This window comes from Cyprinodon variegatus, unplaced genomic scaffold (genome assembly GCF_000732505.1).
Source record: "Cyprinodon variegatus isolate N-32 unplaced genomic scaffold, C_variegatus-1.0 Scaffold271, whole genome shotgun sequence".
NCBI classification, from domain to species: domain Eukaryota; kingdom Metazoa; phylum Chordata; class Actinopteri; order Cyprinodontiformes; family Cyprinodontidae; genus Cyprinodon; species Cyprinodon variegatus.
In genome coordinates this window covers 1-20,584 of record NW_015150724.1, presented here as the reverse complement: position 1 = coordinate 20,584, position 20,584 = coordinate 1, and the positions used below count along the sequence as shown (strand labels likewise).

Genomic DNA, 20,584 nt, shown 5'->3' with positions numbered 1-20,584 from the left:
CAGAAAAGTAAGTGTAAACATTTAACCACAAAAACCTGCCTGGCCTGTCAATTTTAATCATTGGAAAAGCAAAGCATGGTTTACTTCATATAATATATAAAGCTCATTAGTTAAAATAACTCTATAGTCAGAGTGTGATTTTATGCTGATAACGTTGATTATTGTCAAGAAGTTGAGGCTGTTGTTATTGGTTTTTTTAAAAGAAAAAAGCAGATAAATGATTTAAAAAACTGGAAAGGTTTTGCAAAAAAAGAGACACAAATTCCTTTCTCTCAAAATATTTTTTGCATCAGCAGGTAACAGCAGGTCTGTTATTTTATGAAACATGAGCAGGTTAAGTCTGAGCTCATGTGACAGATTTGAAAGGGTCTGGAGATCCCATGGTGAACTTTATGATTGATTTACAGTAGTTAGTGGGTCAGTATTGGTCTGAGCAGGCATGCACATGGAGGGATGCACAGACCTTTGCAGGATAAAGGCACCTTAACCTGCATTGGCGGCTGGGAGTAAATCCTCAGACCCATTAATAGACCCTTCATTGGTACCATCAGTCCAAGTGCACAATAATACCCAATCTGCAGGCAATTTCCGGTTAATCTTGATGTTATTGTTGCTTACTTACTATGTGATTATTTCTTAGTGGGGGTTTCCGCTAAAAACTGTTGTTGATTGACATAAAACATACATTATATTTTTATACACTATATCTGAAGCTGTCTATGTAAACAGAAAATATTTTACAAAATAATGCGAGAAGATTTTAGCTAACTGACTAAAATGACCACAGACTTTTGCTCTTGAGTAAAAGAGATGGCTGTGCTCCAGTGTTTCTGAAACCTGCAGACCAACCAGTTTGGACACCAACAGCCATGGCATCTTACAGGTTCTTCAAAATCCCTGTTCTACCTCACTATATATTCAAAAAGTTACCTTAACCACATCAGTATGTCTAAAAGTATTTAGTTACCATGTTATTGGCTAAATTGCTATATGAATTTCTTAAAACTCATTTGACCCTATTCAGGGTTGCACGGGCCTGGAATCAATAATACCTGTTGACATTTACCTTTTTACCTATCAAGTAATTTCTTAGCAGGTAGTGCCGAAGAATATATCACCATACCACCTTTCAAGATTGTAGCATATGTTTTCTAATACGTGAATGTCAATAAGCTGATTACTTTTTTGAACTGTCATTCTGCTGCTCTTGAACATAAGTGGAGCCATACGATTCAGCTGTCATCAGCCTGTCAAAGTAATGAACACTTCAGTGCTTTAGCACCAAACAGCTTTTTAAGGTTTACTTCACACCATTGAAGAAATACACTCAGGTATTAGTCGTTCTGACTGGACTGTCTGATGGATGATGGGTGGATGTAGAGGAGGGGGGATCATTAGGAGAATTCATCTTCAAGGCTCCCTAAGCAATACTATATGAAACTGACCACAAGACAACCCTATCATTCTCAAAGATTACCTGTCTCCTACACTGTACAGTATATGAATGTTTTATCATAAAAGCTTTTCTTTTTTGCTAAGTGCCTTCTTGAGTGTTTGCTTTCAACTTTTGATTACTTTATGTCTTGTTGCTAAGAAGAAAAAAGGCCTGGTCCATTTGAATATAATGGACTTAACGGGAAAAGTAATCTCTTTTGCTTAACTGACAGGGTACATAACCAATGTGGAAACAGACAAAAGGAGCGTCAAAGCGTAGACAAGTAGGCAGAGATTGTAAATGAAATCATAGACTTAGACAATAATTGCTATGAAGTTTTTGTATTTGACTTTGACTCAAGCACTAGACTAAAGACTTGATTTCCACTGGAGGACTGGAACTTAAGTAATAAATAATAAAGTAATAATAAACTATTTTTCATTTTCGGGTAATCATAGTTTAGACTAGTCATTGTGGAAGTTAAAAGAAAGATGTCACAGGGTATCAACTGCTCAAGCGTTTAATTTTAGTGAAAATCAATAAATTAGCAAGTGAAAAGTCTATGTGCTGTACATGCTTAAACACAGATTGATCATAATTGCTGTAGCATCATACTGTAATGTTGAGCATACAGATGAACAACAAGTGAACATCTTTTAAAATAATAACTTTACCTCCAATTTTTTAGTATTTTGTTAATATAGCAGAGCAACTAAAAAGGGATTGCTCACTCAAACACTGAAGCACTGGCTGTTCTTTTTAATCTCTTAATTATTAGCTGCGCTTTGACTCACTAAAAAGGCTGGTACTTATAGCAGACCTTGGAAAATGATTTAAACAACCAAGATTTTAAATGAAGACGAAGAACATGGTTTAATAAAAATCTTCAAAAGACTCCAACCCGGACAAAGTGAGACATTTGTAGTTCAGTATTCAGTAAAGGGGGTGCACAATATGACCACAATGACTAATAAGTGTCATTGCAAAGACCATAGAAAGCACCATGATTAATTTAGAACTTTGACTCTAATATGTCTGTGTCCATCATTTCTTCTTTGAACATAAAGCCTTTGGTATATTTTAGTCATTTCTTATGTTTGGTTCAGGGAGAAGCTCGTTTTAGTTGTTTACAAATTTTAAGGTTAAAAGTCATTGATAAATATCTGCATATAAAAGCAAGCCAAAAGTCATGCAGAATTTATTTTGCAACTTGATACTAGTGTAAATTAGTTTTATAGGAAAGAAATGTGTCATGCATTTTACTAGATAAATTGCTTTAGGGGGCTACAAGGTGGTGCAGCTTGTAGCACTATTGACTTGCAGCAAAAAGTTCCATTCCTGGCTTAGGGTCTTTCTGCATGAAGTTTGCATGTTCTCCCCATTCATGCATGGGTTTCGCTCCCGGCACTCTGGCTTTCTCCAACAGTTAAAAAAAAACCTGACTGTTAGGTTAACTGGTGTCTCTAAATTGAGGTGTGTGAGTGAGTGTATGTTTGTGGATGTACATGGTTGTGTGTCTCTGTGTTACACTGTACCAGGCTGTTAAACTGGCCATGGTGTACACAACCTTTCCCTCATATACTGCTGGAGGTACGCACTAGCCTGACTTTGTCCCTGACTGATAAGTCAAAGTGGGTGGATGGAAATTATTTTAGTAAAGGTTGACTAAAAATGTCACTTATTTCACCTTATAAGACTCTTATAAAGGGCTTAACTTTGTCTTTAAAGATGTCTGACTTCACTTGGACTTGTGGAAAGTATCAATACTTGAGCTGGACTTTCCCCTAAGCAACTTTTTTTTTTCTCTGTTGTTTTTGTGCATTTCTCATAACAGTATTAAAGTCTTCACCACAGCTGAGGCATTTCTCAAGGCAATTGGTACAAACTGCAAAGCATGGTAGATAGCTTTCAAAAGCGAGTCACTTTGTCAAAATGGAAAGTCAAAAGCACAAAAGGAATTCTTTAGCTTGAATTGGGCGGTTAATGCTTCAAAAGCAAGTCCTTTAATCAAAATGGGGGATTTATGAATATATGTAAATTTTAGTGTCAGTCATCAAAAATGACAAGTTATGACACAAGTATCTTTGAACAAATCAAGTCAAAAGGTTTCAACATGTTTTCATTGTGGTATTACTCTGAAAGTTCTTCTTGATGTCACGTTAAGTCAAAACAACAATTTATACCATGTCACGGCTCAGAACAGAGAACCCAGTATTTAAGGCAAGACAGACAGTGGGATTAGTCAAAAAGAGTTTATTTAAAAATGAACTGCGGATCAGCAGTAGCAGCGGGGGTAGGACATCTAATGCAGGAATCTCTGCAGGAGAGAAACAAGGGTTAGTGACCACGACAATCTAAAGGTGGATGATTAAGAACGCATGAGTCGCTAACCTAGTTTAACCTAGTTCTAGTCCGTGCACAGAGAAAGAAGTTGACACCAGCCGGTCAGCTGACGCACCAGGTTCCACACAGAGTTCGAGACAACGAAGCCTTGAAGACTACAGAACTGACAGGAGGTCAGATCCAAGCAGAAGAAGGAAGGCAGGATATTCCAGAGGGTGAAGTCAGGAGGCACATCCAGGTACAGTCCACAAGTCCTTCAGGAGTGCAAAGACAGGTCAGGCAAACAGATCTGAACAGGAACAGGCATGCTCAAAAGGTCCAAAGGCAGAACAGGTCAGGATCAGCCAATCAGAACGCAATAAGTTACGCTACAAAACTCTCACACCAAAGGCTCAAGAATAATCAGGCACTGATGACTGGAAGCACGCAGTTTAAATAGAAGTTGGAACATGTGGATATGATGAGCAGTAATGAGAAACTGGGCAGAGCCAGGCAGGAGAATGTAATGATTAATCAAACCAGTCACCAGCGCCAAGATCATGACAATGCATGGCATGACAATGCATGGACTAAGATGAAATAATAATCAATACAGTGAATCTGCATACTGTATGTTTGCAACTCTTCACAACATTTTGCAACTGCAAAAAAAGAACATTCACAACAAATATAAACTCCCTCTGGCTCAATAAATCTTACTGCAGAGGTTTTCAAAGTGAAAATACTGTAAAACAGACAGTACTGCAAATCAACCACAGACATCTAGATGTTCCCATCTGTCTAGCTGCATATTTTTATCTGCACAACAGCGAATATCAGCTCTGTCAATGCGCCGAGGAAAGCATGTTCTTGAGTGCCAAATACCCCCCTCTGCAGGACTCTGCTGTGATGTCATCACAAACTGCATCCATGGCTGTAAACAGGGTCAGCTCCTTCACTACAGTATGTCACTGTTCCATTCAAATGGCACAATGTACAATTTTTGATGTAGATTTTATTTAATCGAATATGTCAGAGATTTCCTTTTCCTGAACAGCTGTTCGTATTTCCCGCAGCCTTATAGCATTGTTTGCAACCACCATTGCCCAAAAGTTTTCCTCTTGTCAAAAAGGGTCCTCCTTCACCACTTCCAGGTTGTCTTGTGATCCCTTTTGAGGTGCAGAAAAAAAAAATAAAACATGCCAAATTTTAACCTACTGTAATACAATACTCTTTTCTTTACCATTACCCTACAGCACATTAAGCCCCACCAAATCTGAATTATAGTTGTTGTAAATTGTAAGTCTACATGGGGAGTGTTGGCCTACTGGTTAGATTAGTGTGCTTGAGCTCTGAGAAGGTTGCAAGTACCCAGTTTGATCCCCACAGCCAGAACTCTGGTAACCTGACAACAGCCAGATGCATGTCTCGCTCTGCCTAGCTCCGCTCACATACATCTGGGAACCCGCCATAGGAATTGCCTTTACTGAAGGCTGGGCCTTATCAAAACTCCTTGCATATGATTGGATAAGCCACTTGTCTGTCATCTTTATTGATGTGCTATTTCAACCACTCACACCGAAGCCAACCCGTGACGCTGTGAGAGGAGGAGCCATTTGGTAGATCAAGCTCTTGCCAAATCCGGTCGGGAGAAGGGCGAAAACATCGTTTCCACCAACAAAAGCCTTCAAAAGCCGTTCTCTGATGTTCTTTTAATGAAACAATATCAGATAGATTGGACAACACAGAAGAAATAGCAGCATCAATGCTAACGCTTGCTTCCTCAATGCGAGCCGCCATTGTTGTTGGAATCTCACGGTCGCTTCTCCACTCCAGGACACACCCACCCTGCGTCCTGATTGGACAGACCATAAATTCGGTTGGGGAAATCACTTTCAATGAGCGGGTTCCCAGATGTATGTGAGTGGAGCTGGGCGGAGCGAGACATGCATCTGGCTGTTGTCAGGTTAGAACTCTGGCTCCCTGAGCCAGACCCTTAAGGTGTTAAGGGTATTGCTCACAATGGCAACCCACTGCTCCCCATGGGGATGGGTTAAAAGCAGAGGTAAATTTCTCCAGTGTGAGACCAATAAAGTTCAAAATACATGTAAAAGTTTGCAACTTCATGTTGTTATGATAGGCTCTGTGTATGCACCTTGATGCTCTATGTCTCCGGTTATTTTCCCTGAAAAGAGATCACTCGGGACAAACTCTTTAAATAACACTTCATATCTTATATGTATTAAATAACCAGAAGACATGACAACAGATTCTGATAGAAACTGTAATTTTACTCAGATCAGAGAAATAGCTTAGAATGTACAGAAGGCAGCTGCTCACCTCCGGGTTCACCTCTCAGGAAGTGGCCCCGATTTACAGCTAAAAGGCATTTTATACATCTCCAGTCTGCCACATCATCTTATTTTACATCATACACATTAGCAGATGATTAGACATCTATGGCTCCAGCCTTATCAAAATATTAAACTTCTTACCTGAAGGACACCGCTCTCATTCCATTTCAAAATCTTTTCCACCTACAGAATGAAGATTATAACTCTATATCCAGACAGAGGAACTGTCTTAATTAGATTAAAACATCAGACATGCAACAGTCAGCCAATACAAGGTGTAATAAACACATCTTCAATGATATTTATCCTAACAATGTCCCAATGCAAACCTCTATGTCTATAGATAGTGCAGACCAGATTAGTCTGTGCTGAATAACCCTAAATTACACTTGCTTCCCCCACAAAATGTTTCAGAACATGACCAACAACGTTGTGAGCAACGACGCAAGCAATGAATTTAAGATTATTATTTTGGTGGAAAATTACTATTCAACCTGTAAAAGTATAGTTCAATTTGACAGATATTTAAAGCATGTTAATAGTGATCAAAACTAAGTCAAAAGCTATCATTTTGCAGATATTTATATTGAATAAATTGCTTCATGTCCAATAGTGCCATGGTCTTGCCCCTGATGGTTGGCAGTTTAATTTACTCCTGCTCATCTCTCTATTGGTCCAGTGGCTGATTAACGCTGATCATTTCCAACCGGTCCCCTCAGCTATTTATGTTTGCCTTCCTTCCATCAGCGGCAGATTATTCAAGCTGTTTGTGAGAGTAACTCTAGCATTCTAGCAAGTTTTCATGTGGTTCTGACCTGTTTTCTGCCTCTGCTATTCAAGTTTTGCCTTGCAGTTGCCTGCACTGTCTGTTATTGTTTTTACCTGATTTCTAGGTTTCTGCTGGTGTACAAAACTTAAACTGTGTAACTGACCTTGGGTTGGACTCTCCTTCGGTACCTCTTTGGTTCCCTTACCTTCTGGTCTGTCAACTTGGTTCAGATTCAACCTCGGCACTGGATATTCCCTCACGGACACTGTTACCTCCTTGGCATTCAGCTGGTGTCAGCTCATCACCATGTGGAGCTCTGAAAGTGGCTACAGGTGGAAGCGGCTACAGCTGCAACCGACAGACTCCCTCCCGGGTTCCTCCTCTTCCTCTGGAATCGGACTTTGAATCAGGTCAGTGACTTTTTGTTCCTAGTCGTGATCAGCCTGACCATCCAGTCACTGACCTATCTTTCTTATCTCTGCAGGGATTCCTGTTATCCACTCCACTGATGACCAGCCGCTCGTTGTGTGTGTTGAAATAAAGCCTGTTGAAAATCATCCTGATTTATCTATCTGAATATTGGGTCCAAGGTTCTGAGGTCATTACAATAGCATATGCAATTAGATTGTTTGATATGCAATTAGATTGTTTGCACCCAAACAACTAAATGTTGTGGAGGTTGCAAATATAATTTCCATCCATCCATCCATCCATCCATCCATCCATCCATCCATCCATCCATCCATCCATCCATCCATCCATCCATCCATCGATCCATCCATCCTCTGCTGCTTAGACCTTGACTGGGTCACGGTGAGGCCGTTGCCTATCTCTTGCAGTCTATTGGCAAGAGGTGGGTTACACTCTGGATAGGTCTCCAGTCTGTCATAAGCAATAACAATCTTGCAAACTGTAATTTTGTTGTGAGAAATATACCAAAGCAACTGAGAAAAACTGTGAGATCTGACATAGACGTGGACCTCACAGATTAAAGACTTGACTTTTACTAAGTTCTAAAACACTCAAGATTTGGATAGGCCACAAAGTCTTAGGACTTGACATGGATTTGACACCCAAAAAACTTTTTATATGCTTTGGTTTGGCATTTCAATGACTTGAGAATGAATTGGGACTTATGACTTCAATACTTGGAACTTGCCCTTCAATGGCCTATGACTTCACTTGGACTTTGTGTTCCGAGATTAGACTTGGCCCTCAAAAACTTTAAACCTTACTTGAACTTACCCTTTGAATACATCAGACTTGACTTGGACAGACATTCTGTCAAGAGCAAAGCCAAAGGATAGTAAGAGGGAAAAAAGCAGACATGACAGTCAAAGAACTAAACCAGTTTAGGCAGCTTTCCATGTTATCCATATGTTTCCATCTATAAGTATATATTGTATGTTGTTCAGATCAGTGTAAAAGGACTCATTTACGGCCATTAAAATCAATGTAGTTGAAAATCTTCTGTGTTTCATGTGGTGGTTTAGATCTTATTTTCGCTTTTTTTTTTTTTTTTTACACATGATAGCAGACTTTTTATGAGGCCTTAAGTCATTTAGAAGATTTTTTTTTTCTTTGGTTCCAGAAATTGAGATTTCCAGCATTAGCCCCCCCCTTCCACTCATTTCTCCTCCTCCTCATCATACTCCATGAGGTTTACCAGACGTCGCGTTGGAAGAGGGGAACGGTCGATTGCATAACAGCAGGCGAGACTTGATCGTTCTTGGCCTTCTTGCAAAATTCAATCATTCCCCACATTCTCCAATCCCATGACGGCCCATTAAAGAGCAGCACGGTTAGGATTTCCCCCCCATGTGTTTTAAATTCACAATACGGTCGCTAAGTCTACCATATGCTTGAATAGAGGAAGACAAGGAGCTCAGCGGAAAGGGAGATGTCATACTAGTTGCTGTAAAGGCTAAGGCAAAAAGATAAGAAGGAACCACACTGTTATTTTTCTTTCTCTGTATTGCAGTCCTTAATCAATGAGTGTGTCAAAACAACGAGAGTCCATATTTCTGAATCACATTAAGAAAAGATTCTTCCTTTAAATCAATGTGGAGTCAATTTTCAGTATCTCTCTATTTTCAGTCATTAATTGAGTTATTCCACACATATGCTACTTTCTCACCGAGCATAGTGCAAGTCTCACAAAAAACCAAACATAACAAAAAAAACACAGGAGCAGATTAAGAGAATAGGTCAAGAATGAGACACCAGATGATGATGACCCCAGATGCTGTGTGATGAGCTGGGACATGAATCAGATTATGACCACAAGATCCCCCATCCTGTTTCTCTTCATGGAATGCTAAGATACACAGACACGCAAACCGGGTAAGATGATTTCTGATTTAGTGTGCAGAGGATATGATACACACATTACTCTAGAGACCTGAGTAAACACCTCAAAGTAATGTATCAGTCTGTCACTATAAATGAAGATTAGGAATTTCTATACATCTTTGGAAACCCCCCACAAAAACAAAAAAGAATCATTACCTGATGTCAAATTGTGTCACTCATGATCAAGTATTATAGGTAAAAAATAACATAATCTAAAATAATTTTGCTATTTATATGCATTAGGTCAAAACATTGTGGCTCCTTATCAATCCTCATACTAGATTCTTGAGTTCTGCCAGGTCCCTATGACAAATTTAAATCACACAGTGACCTCTACTGATCTATTTAAAGAATTGCACACAACTTTCCCTAAAAATGAACTAAATAAGATATCTACAGTTCCTTGGAAAGGATTTTTGCTTTCTCAACTTTTTCACAATTTGTATATTTAAAAACATTTAATTAATGGTAAATCTAAATGTATCTTATTGTGATAAGCAGTGGCTGAAAGTGGGATATAAAGCATTTTGGTATATGTTTTGAATAATTGCATTAACCAGAATACTAATTATATCAATTGTCTGTAGATATGCATTTTTTTTTTTATTGAAATACCTAATACATTTATATTTTATTCTAATCTATTTCTTGGCATGTAAATTCAGGGTAAGAAAAACACATTAATACAGTATCCCTTAATGGACAAACAGGCAAATTTCCCCTTTTTTACATTTGAAATTTATATTTCATAAAAGCAGCTTTTGATATAAACCTGATGTACTCAACTAAACTCTCCGTTTTTAATTTTTCATTGCTTTGTGTAGCTTTTTAGGAAGTGAGACGCTGCTCCAGATTTGCATTCAGTTTCAGAAAAACTCCCAGTAAACTTCTGTACCGTTGTGTCCTGCTGTCATCATTTACTCCATGGTCTCTTTATCTTCAGAGAGTAAAGGTATCAGTTCTTTCATGCTTGTTTTGTGTGTTTTAGCAACCACACTTTTATTATAAACATTGAATATATTTTTTATGCTGTATATATCAACTATGTGTTTATCTGAGAATAATTATAATAAAAAAGTATATTACAATGTGTAGTTTGTAATTATTTTTAAATTAATCACAAAGCTGAAAAAATAATAACTCTGGCCAGATGTAGGGTGGTAAAACAAAATAAACAAATAGACAAAAATAAAATATTGTTTCATCTTTTCTTGCTTATTGAATAAGTAAATATTTAACAAATAATGAAAAGAATTAACTATATAACTCTTAAGCTTGTCATAATCTACCAATACTTCAGTTATATACATTAAGGGCAAACAGTCTTTTAAAGCAGTGGTCTGCTACTCCAGGCCTTCCATTCTTTAATTTTTCGGGACATCCCCATTCCAACACAGCTGAATCAAGGGGTGTGTGGGATTTTAATGTGTCTGCGTCCTCAGATGTACCAAACTTGGAATGGGTCATGAAAATGAGGCTGGAAGTGTTCAGCTATAGATTCAAACAGGTCAAGCTTTCTCCCGCTTTTACTGCCCCTCTCCAGCATACCATCTGTCGCCTAGCATCTATTACATTTCACGCACAAAGCAGGCAATAAATGAATGTTTTTGTGTGCTAATTTAATTGTGGAGGAGCTTCAGCAGCAGTACTGTTATATCAGATATCAGATTTAAGTCCCCACACTGGAAAGAATGTGCAGCCAAATCCATTTGCAACATATCTGACACATTGACCATTTAAATTGACTATTTTCATTAATGTAAGAAAAAGATATTAACATACTTGCATTACACTTAACTGCACTTACAATGTTTCCCACTGTTTAATGCCATTTCCATTTTTCCTCTGAGCATGGAGAAGCCAGCTTGAAGTATACATTCATTTCAGATTAATATGTGAATTCCTTCCATGATTTTCCAGTGGGAGAACTTGCAAAAATGCAAATACAATCAAACACTTGTATATCTATCAAAACTTATTTTCCTTGCTGTTTACTTGTACTGAATAGGCTGTATACAATCCAGACAGTTGTTCTAGTAAATATTTAATTAATGAAACAATTCAAGTTAATCAGCTTAACACAAATCAATCAAGTTTTCTCAAATAAAACCAGTGTTACTTCACTCAGGACAAGGTCTAGAGAGAGCTACCATGGAACCCAGATGGTGCCATGGTGCATGCTGAGACAGCGGTCAGTCTGAAAACCGCACGTCTGCTATGATGCATTCTTGGTTAAAAGGGCAGTCTTGTATTCTTGGCAGTTAGAGCAGTGCTCAGGCTGAGACTGAGGATGTGTCACGAGTAGATGAGAAGGCACAAGTATTATATTGAGAAATGGCCATCGTGTAGCCTTGCAAGAAGATCATTCCTGCTTACAGCTATCAACATAAACAACTTGTCAATAAAAAAAAACTGATTAGTTATTATGGTATTTAAACGTCCCTTTGATATAGATAAATTATTGTGAAATTGAATGGAATTGCAGTGGTTTATATAGCTATGCATTACAACAACTGTCCCAAAATCATTACAAAATGAAGGCAAAAATCCTACCAGCTGCAGAGCATCCAGCACCTGGGGCAAAAAATATTTGGGGAGCTCTAGAGTTTCTCCAATGTACACCATCTCAGGAAGGCTCAATTCTGGATGCTCAATATCTTCACATGGAATAGTTTTGATACCAATTATAAGTACTTAATATTGAGAGGGTTTTTGTTATGGGGAAAATAACATGGGTTTTATTTCATGTCTTTTTTTTTCAGAGAAGATCTCTGTTCATGGAGATGCTTTTAAAGAGTAAATCGTTTAAATAGCATGCAATGTGATACAGGATATTACAGTCTGCCTTTTATTCAGCTGGGAGAGGTTTTTGAAATGGTGAAAACCAAATCTACATCTGTGCTCTTTATTACTTATATTAGGTTACAATAAAGTGTCCAGATAAATCTTTTGTTATATCTTCTTTTAAAGCTACAATGTTTATTTTTATGCTGGTGGAGATTCTCAGTCATCCAGGTCATAGTCATTCCAAAAAGGTAAAAAAAAAAAAAACTATGTTTCTAAGTTTGAAGATGTTATGCAGATAGACTGGTATTGAGTATTTCAGGCTGACAAAGAACCCAACGACTGCCCATTCGCAACAGGCAGACCCGTTCATCAGGTTCAATTTGTATGTTTTCTAAGCCAAAACAAGGCTTTGTTTTGGTCCACTCTATAAAGCCTTGAACTCAACTCTATTTCTCACAGTTTGAATCAAAAAAGCTTCATGGATGGGAAGCGAAATGTCTTCAAACTTGGAAACAAAGTCAAGTGGATCGCTTTTAACTTTTTTGGAATTTTTAATTTTCAACAACATCTAATGGTCAGTCTACAGACTGCAGCAGCATAAACTGCCCCCACCTCACACTGCCTTTCTCCTCTGACAATACAGAGGCCATTATGGTACAAGAGGGCTTCTGCAATGTTGATGCAACTATCTTGTCAAGTGATGACTAGATTTATTTACATTAGATTGCAGGATCAAGCTTTTGCAAAGCCGTTCTAATTCAGCCCTAGAAAGACCGTTTTCTATCCTACATGGACCAGCTGCTACTTCTCTCATCCCGCTCCCCATCTCAGTCTGGGAAAACGCTCCTTTGATCCTCAGCAGCCCTCTGTCCATCTTCAGCAGTTAGCCTCCAGAGCCTTGCCTTGTCCTGCTATTGTCTCTTTCTGCTCTGTCATCCTGTTGGCTCCACCGATGTCATACCATCCTCCTCATGTAGCTGCTCTCCTTTGCTTTCTGATCTCTATCTGCGCTGCAGACTAATCCAATCTCTGTTCACCTTCAATTCTTCGCAGTTGGATTGAAGGTGTCATCTGCATTGTTTCCCGGCAGGCCAGTCCGGCCAGGCCTGCTGCAGTGCTCCTCAGCTCACTTCCTGATCTAGCAGCGGCAAGTTGCCACCTCTTCCACTATGGTTCCTTACTTTCAGGGGATGACATAGCTGGCTGGCTCTTCCCAGTTCTGGAGCTCTCTCAACTGCTGTTCTAACACTGTTTCCCCTCTGCTTCTGCCTAAGCTCAGGAACACCGTTTCCCCTTACCTCTGTTATTCAGGTGATTCGTCCCCCTGTTTTGGGCACTCTGAACAAAACAAACATGGATAGAGGGCAGGAGAAAGATGCAGGTCTGCTCAGAAAAAAACGAAAAACGCACCAACCGGCCGTTTAAATTTTTTTGTCTTCATAAAAACCAGGCGGTAACCAGGTTGTAGCTGGTGTAAGTCTAGTTTAGATATATCATTTTATAATAAGTATATATATATAACTTCAGTATATAACTTGCCCAGTCCCATTTGAGCATAAAGCGATCTCTGCAGTCACTAGTTTGTCAGCTCTGCAGTGCTGTAGCAATGCAAACCCATTCCTTTATAATTTATATATAGCAATTTCTAAGGCAGTGCAAACATAAAGAATGAGACTTTAAGTTCATAGCTAATAATAAATAATATACGTATGACTGTATATGCAATTTATGCCAGTAAATCCACTGTACTTGAAAGTGTCAAGTGTGTCTGGAACTGCAGTCAATTTCCATTCAGGCCTGGAATTTTCTCAAACATTCAGGCCATAACCTGGTTATTGCAAATCGAATAACCAACAGCATTTTCAAAAAGAATCATGCATTTTCATGCCTCTGAGGTCAGGGAAGAAACCACATTCTCTGTTGGACTTCACTAAACCCCCAGCCCTATTTCACATAACTTTTGTCATTTTTTTCCAACAGCCAGGATAGGGTGGAGTACTGATTCTGCAGGGTTTAGCACCCCTGTCTTTCTTTGTTCTTTGTACAAAACATAACATTATCAACTAAATATATATTATTCAATTTACTGCATGTGTGCAGCTCCTATCTTTTGATAATTGTGTTTTTAATGATTATTCACAGTTTGTTTCTATTTAATAAGGTTTTTTTTTCTGGAAATTTGCTCTTTCTTGTTTCAGATATAATGTTGTTCCATTTATGATGATGCTGCTTTCACCCACCTGTACATTCCTTTGGAGCCTTTCCAAAAATGAAAAAATTACAATAAAATCAAAAATCATCCACATGTGCATTTGACGATGCAGATCTAACTAAAACTATTAGTTAATACTGAAAAACGAGGCTCTGGGTAGTTAAATTGTAGACACCTACTATAAAGAAGAAAAGGAGAAAAATAAAGGCAGTAACAGATATATAATAATATTACATAAGGATATATGTTATAATCTCCCGTTTTACTCTTTTAGGTTTTTTATTCCTTTTTTATCCTTAATGAACACTACCTTATAGGAATATTTATAAACATTTTTCACAGAGGATACAAGACTTATTTTTCTTTATTACATTTGCAGCCAAATGTCCACATAAAGCGTGTGTCAGTGCCACCTGGTGGAGGAGAAAAGTATTACAAATTCAACTCGGACTCAAAGTTGCATATCGGTTTCAGTTGAGGCGGTGTTTCACGGTGTTTTGGCCTAAAAACGGCGTTTTGCTTATCTTCTTACCAAACGCCTGGTAAGGGTGGTGGTTTGTGACACTTTTGATTTGCCATAATGAATGGGGTGGCTGGATTTGGTGGAGGTTTCTGTGTTCATACATTGCGTGTAATCGTGTAGCAGCGTTGCTGGTTACCGTGGCAACGAGACAGTTGTGACAACGGTCGAAACGGTGGCGCCGGACTCTCTAGTTGTTTATGGTTTTCTGCTGTTAAAGATGGAAGATTTTGATCGACCCCAAAGCAGCCGACAGGCAGAAGCGTCCAAGGCTTTTCTAATGAAGAACAGTTCAAACAGCAATATGAATCTGTAAGTGTTCATGAGTTTCTCCAACTTTCTGTGGTTGACACAGCGCAAAACTGTAAATGAAAATCTCCCTTTTTCCTATTTTTTTGTCCACAAAAAAAAACAAGCTGAATTATGTGAGTATTTTTGTTTGATATTTAATCTAGTTCCATCTGAATTAAAGTTTAATGTGATAATAATTTTTTAAAAGTTCAGAACGTAAATTGTTCAGTTAATCAGTTCCCAAACGGATACAGTTTATTTCTAAAGGCCTTTTATCACACTTGAAAAACAGTGCAAAAAATATGTATATATATATATATATATATATATATATATATGTATGTAAATATAAGATCGCCTACTGAACAAATACAGTAAGAATCAATTCATACTATTACTACATTCATATTCAGCAACTGCTTGAAGAAACACCCTTAGAGTTAATTTCATTGTCCCTTGGGGATGAATAAAGTACTTCTAAACTGAAACAAACTGAGCATTTAACAACGTTCTGTATCAATAAAAATGTATTTCCCTCAAAGGCCTTGAAAACAAATGTTGATTTTTCTTCCCCATCCTTGTTTCGATTCAATTTAATTCATTTTATTTATATAGCACCAATTCACAACATGTCATCTCAAGGCACTTTACAGTTCACCAGATCATCCAGTCAAATTGATTCAAATTGTTCTACAGTATCTAAGGAAAACCAGTTGATTGCATCGACTCATTGACTGGAATGCAATCCTTCACACTAAGCGTTCTTGTGGAGAGGAAAAACTCCCTTTTAACCGGAAGACACCTGAAGCAGAACCAGGTTCAGTGTTTCAATGTAACCATTATTAAGAACCTGAACATATGTTCTATGGTAAGGTCAAATATTACTACAAGTATTCACAAAAACTACACCTATTGCTGTCTATTAATTTAATCTTGGCATTAGTGGTGTTGTATTATTATTATTATGCACAAACTGGAGTCGAAATTCAGGATCAAATGGACTGATATCAAAATTCATTTTTAATCAGTGTTTCTCTGCAGTCTCCACAAAAGATGGCTGTTGTGAATTCAATTTGCCTACCAACAGATGGGGACATTTATCTCCTTAGAAAATCAAAAAAATGTTAACAGCATATATTGATATAAAACTATAAATTATATATTATATACTGGCTAAAGTTTATAGCTTATTTGTATATGACCAGCAACTGGTCTCGTTGTACCACTCTTTTTCAACAAAGGTAAATGAATAGGTTGTTAACAGAGCATTTAATAAATTATATCAGGATTACTGGGGGGAAAAAAACAAAAAAAACTCTTGTCTAGACAGAGACTGGAAATAGAGATTCTCCTATCTACTGAGAGTCCGTTTTAAAACATTTAATTTCAACAACATACCCACCTTCAAGGGAGAAACAAGTTCCCCCATGTTTTGCCTTTTAATATCTTGCTCACACCAGATTCCTGATTTGGATGACATGTTGATATCTCATCTTCTGTAGCTCTGCAAGTGAGAGCCTGCCTGCATGGACACCATTATTTGATTGGTTGGATTTCGATTGCTGACAATCATTGCATGGTCCAACTCCTGTTTGCTTATCGCTGTGGAGTTAGAGTTGATGCTATCATACTTCAACAAACCAACTTTCATTTATACAAGACAGACTGAAATGTTAGGATGATTCTACATTGTTTTCAAAGCAATTCAGTCTGATCTACTTTGTCAGAAACTCCAGAAGACTCAGGTGGAGGCATAAACAATTGCCTGGATCAAAGACTACATTACAAACAGACCGTAGCTTGTGAGACTGAAGGATAGACTGTCTAATGAAGCAGTCAGCAGCACAGGATCACCATAGGGGACAGTACTCTGACCATTTATTTGTACTCTGTACACCTCATTATGGAGGACATCCTCTTCATAATATTTTGAAACAATGCTGTCTTCAGAAACAGTATTCCCCAGGTCAGGGATCACAGAAGATTCTTCCAGAAGATCCGTCCTGTCTACTGCTATCAACACCTACATCAACTCTTTAAAAAAACAAAAAAACTATAAGTTAAAGCAGCATTTCATTTCCCCTTTTAGCTTAATATTTTTTTAATGAATTTGTATTTATTTAATGTTTGTATTTGAATTAGAATCTGACAGCCTAATTAGGTTGTATTCTAAACAAAAAAAAATAAGTTAGGCTAAGCAGAACAGAATTAGAATGGATATAACTTCACATTAATAAACCGAATAAAATTGAAAGTCCTTTTGTCTTCCAGCTATGATCATCTGACACAGCTCCTTACCAAAGTGATGGATGAGCATCCCAACAATGCGGTGGATGTCTTTGAGGAAATGAGCTATGAAGTAAAACGAGCTTCACTGAACAGCATGCAGAGCAACCTGCGAGATCTTCCACAACTGACAGCTACTGAGCTGCTGGCAGAGCAGCAAAGGTCATTGTTTTTACAGTCAGACAATGAACCCCTTGAAGATGAAACGGTATGGATGTCTTATACTTGCGCAAATAAATTGATCAGTTTTGGAAGTGGAATTCACTTTAAGCTTGTTTTCTAACTCTAGGGAAAACCTGTTCTTCCTAATGTGAGTGAGATCAGTTTCTATCTGGAGCAGGCTGAAGTGGGTTTGGGAAGAGAGGAGATGCAGAGGATTTTCCTTGCACTGAAAAAACTTGTTGATTCAGAGCGACTGACACATTGCCGGTTCTGGGGAAAAATCTTGGGGATAGAGAACAACTACATTGTTGCAGAGGCGGAGAACAGAGAGGGAGAAGAGAAGGACCACTATACCATTGAAGATGAACTTAAGGAACAGATAAAGGAGCCTGAAAGTCTGGAGAAAGAACCATTTGAGGTAAGAGCAAGGAAGCTTGAAACATGCATCCATTGTCTATATCTGGGTGGGGTCAATAAGTTAGATGTTGCCTAAGCTGTTCTAGGTATATGCCTCCTTACTGCTTTAGCCTTGAGAGAAAAGCCCCGTTTACACTATCCTTTTGAAATCGTGCCAAGATCGTTCCAAGCACAGTAAATTAGATAACTGTTAAGTGTAAATGGCACGCCAAACTGAACCGGACACTGTGCCAGACACAACCGAACCCAGCTAAACTGGTACTAGTTCATCAGTAGGGCTCAGTCGTGTTCACTTGTGGCTCGGTTCTCCGATAACAAAGAGTGCATCAGCAGACCATCTCCTTACAGTCAGCCTCCGTAATCATGACATTGCAGACACTAGCTTCCGTACCGTGCCACACGATTTCTAGTGATGATTCCGCTTAGCAGTATGACGAGCCTCAACTCCTGTCATTGTTTTCTGCGTATGTAAGCCCTGATTAGACTAATGTTTGTTGTATCCGATTCCCAAAAGTGGATTCTGTCAAGTAAATTCACCAAAGGCTGCCTTCTTCATCTGGCTCTCTGCAAACAACGAAATATGTTACAGGCGCCACCATGTTGGTTTGCTTGTTTACCTCTAGGGAGAAGTAGTACCGTAGATCACCACTAGGAGGCGAGGAACCGTGCTAGCGTGGAGTGTAAATGGTCATAAGGAACCAAGCTCGGCACAGATCAGTTTTCAGAGGGTAGTATAAATGGGGCTGAAGATAACCTTCAGTCCTTGAGGATCAGTGACTTTCAGATGAACCTCTTCTTTACCTAACCTTGTTAAACCATCATATCAATAGCAGATCTCTGTGTAACTTGACTACTGGATATGTTGAGAAGTTTGTTTAGAATAGTGATACATTTTGGACAGGTTGTCAGTCCCTTTGAAAACAGATGAACATATTTTTTAGACCAACGCATGCCTTCTAAAATTGTTTAAGAAAAAGGTAAGCTACTTGCTAAATGGATTTTTCACACATGGCACATGATATAAATGAAACTGTAACCAGCACCAGCCCGTTCTTCGTTTTTTCAAACTTTGTAAAACATTTTTCCTTGCTTTCTTTTTTTTCAAGGGAAGTCCATTTCCTCATTCAGCTCATAAACCCCAGCATGAGGTACCAAAGGAAGCCATTGGAATAGGTGCTAACAAATTTGCTTACTATGTGTGCAAAGAACCAGGTCTTCCTTGGGTAAAGATCCCTTCAGTTACTCCTGCACAGATCACCATTGCTCGCCAGATCCGCAAATTCTTTACCGGAAATCTGGACAAATCGGTTGTAAGCTACCCACCTTTCCCTGGAAATGAGGCCAATTATCTGAGAGCACAGATTGCTCGGATCTCTGCTGCCACACAGGTCAGCCCCTATGGCTTCTACCAAACTGTCGGGGATGAGGGTGAAGAGGAACAGGAGCTATATTGGGCTAGCATTGAGGTCAATCCTGATTTTGAGGGCGTTCCAGTACGTGAACTGGCAGAATCATTGAAAGTATGGGTACATCATCGCCAACACATCTTGCAACAGGTAAATTGTGGCTCTGTTTAGAAACATGGCTGTTTCCTGAAAGTGTAGACACATTTCCTGTGAACACTGATTTCAGGGCCGCTGTACCTGGGAGAACATGGCTGAAAAAACTGGTGAAGACACTAATGAGGAGACAGAAGATGAGAGGGAAGAAGAGCTTGATGAGCCAGAAGTTGGACCTCGTCTGCTGAATCCTCTGTCTCTAGATGCAGGTCAGAGAATGCTTATTAATGCTATACAAGATGTTGTTATATATGCCACAATCATTTTAACTTTCTCTGCATCATGATTTAGGGTGAATTTTTACAGGTTGATATACAGAGTAATTTTAAAATAGAATTGGTCTTAAACTTTTCTATGGGATTGTAAGGCAGTTAAACATATATGCAGCTGCAAAACAAATCAGAAGGTTTTTTTTTTTAGTTTTGGTTCAATAAATGGTTTGAGGGAGATATATAAGTAGGTCTAATAAATACCTTGAACATTGTCTGATATCATTGTGGAGCAATACAGGAATTCTAATTGGAGGCAGGCTGGATTGAAACATGTTTGATGCATGTTGACGAGCTGGTCAAGCCTAACACCCATAATCAGAATAAACATCGCAATAAACATACATAAAGTTAAAAGAATGGTACCATTATGATACTGACATGCACTCAGATTTCATAAACTAGTCAAAAATCTACTATTCCTGCTTATGTTATGTGTAGTTTTGGTCTTTTCCTCAGGTAATTCTTTTTATTTTTAATTTCTCTTTTCCAATGAAAGTAAAGTTCACATTTCATCTAGAAATCAAGCTCCATAGGAAGAATGGAGAGGCACAGAGTTCACGTTACTCGAAGTCCATGGACTTGGAGTATGGAGTTCCCACAGCCAGGGATGAATTTAGAAGCTATGTCAAATCAGTGTGTTTTCTTTACAGTCAACTCAGCCATATACAAGGAAATTTTTATAGTACCTTTTCCTTCTGCTTAGCTGCTGAATGGCAATCTAACTGATGCCCCTAGTGGCTAAAAGTTGCACACAGTTGCTTCAAAATATGCATTTTTGGTTTTTTCATTGTCTTTAAAGGGATGGTTCAGGCTTTAGCACATGAAGTTGTGTAAAATGTTCTTACC

The 20,584-nt window shown here is 38.4% G+C and overlaps 1 protein-coding gene across 1 annotated transcript; it reads left to right on the top strand.

Moving 5' to 3' along the window:
- Nucleotides 1-14,757: 14,757 nt before the first annotated feature.
- Nucleotides 14,758-19,675, top strand: LOC107089914 (radial spoke head protein 4 homolog A-like; the record flags this gene model as incomplete). The annotated part of the gene is made up of 5 exons (XM_015382973.1): nucleotides 14,758-15,063; nucleotides 17,314-17,536; nucleotides 17,618-17,908; nucleotides 19,014-19,463; nucleotides 19,540-19,675. Coding segments are annotated over exons 1-5 (1,192 nt in total), but the record flags the coding sequence as incomplete, so codon positions are not given.
- Nucleotides 19,676-20,584: the final 909 nt, after the last annotated feature.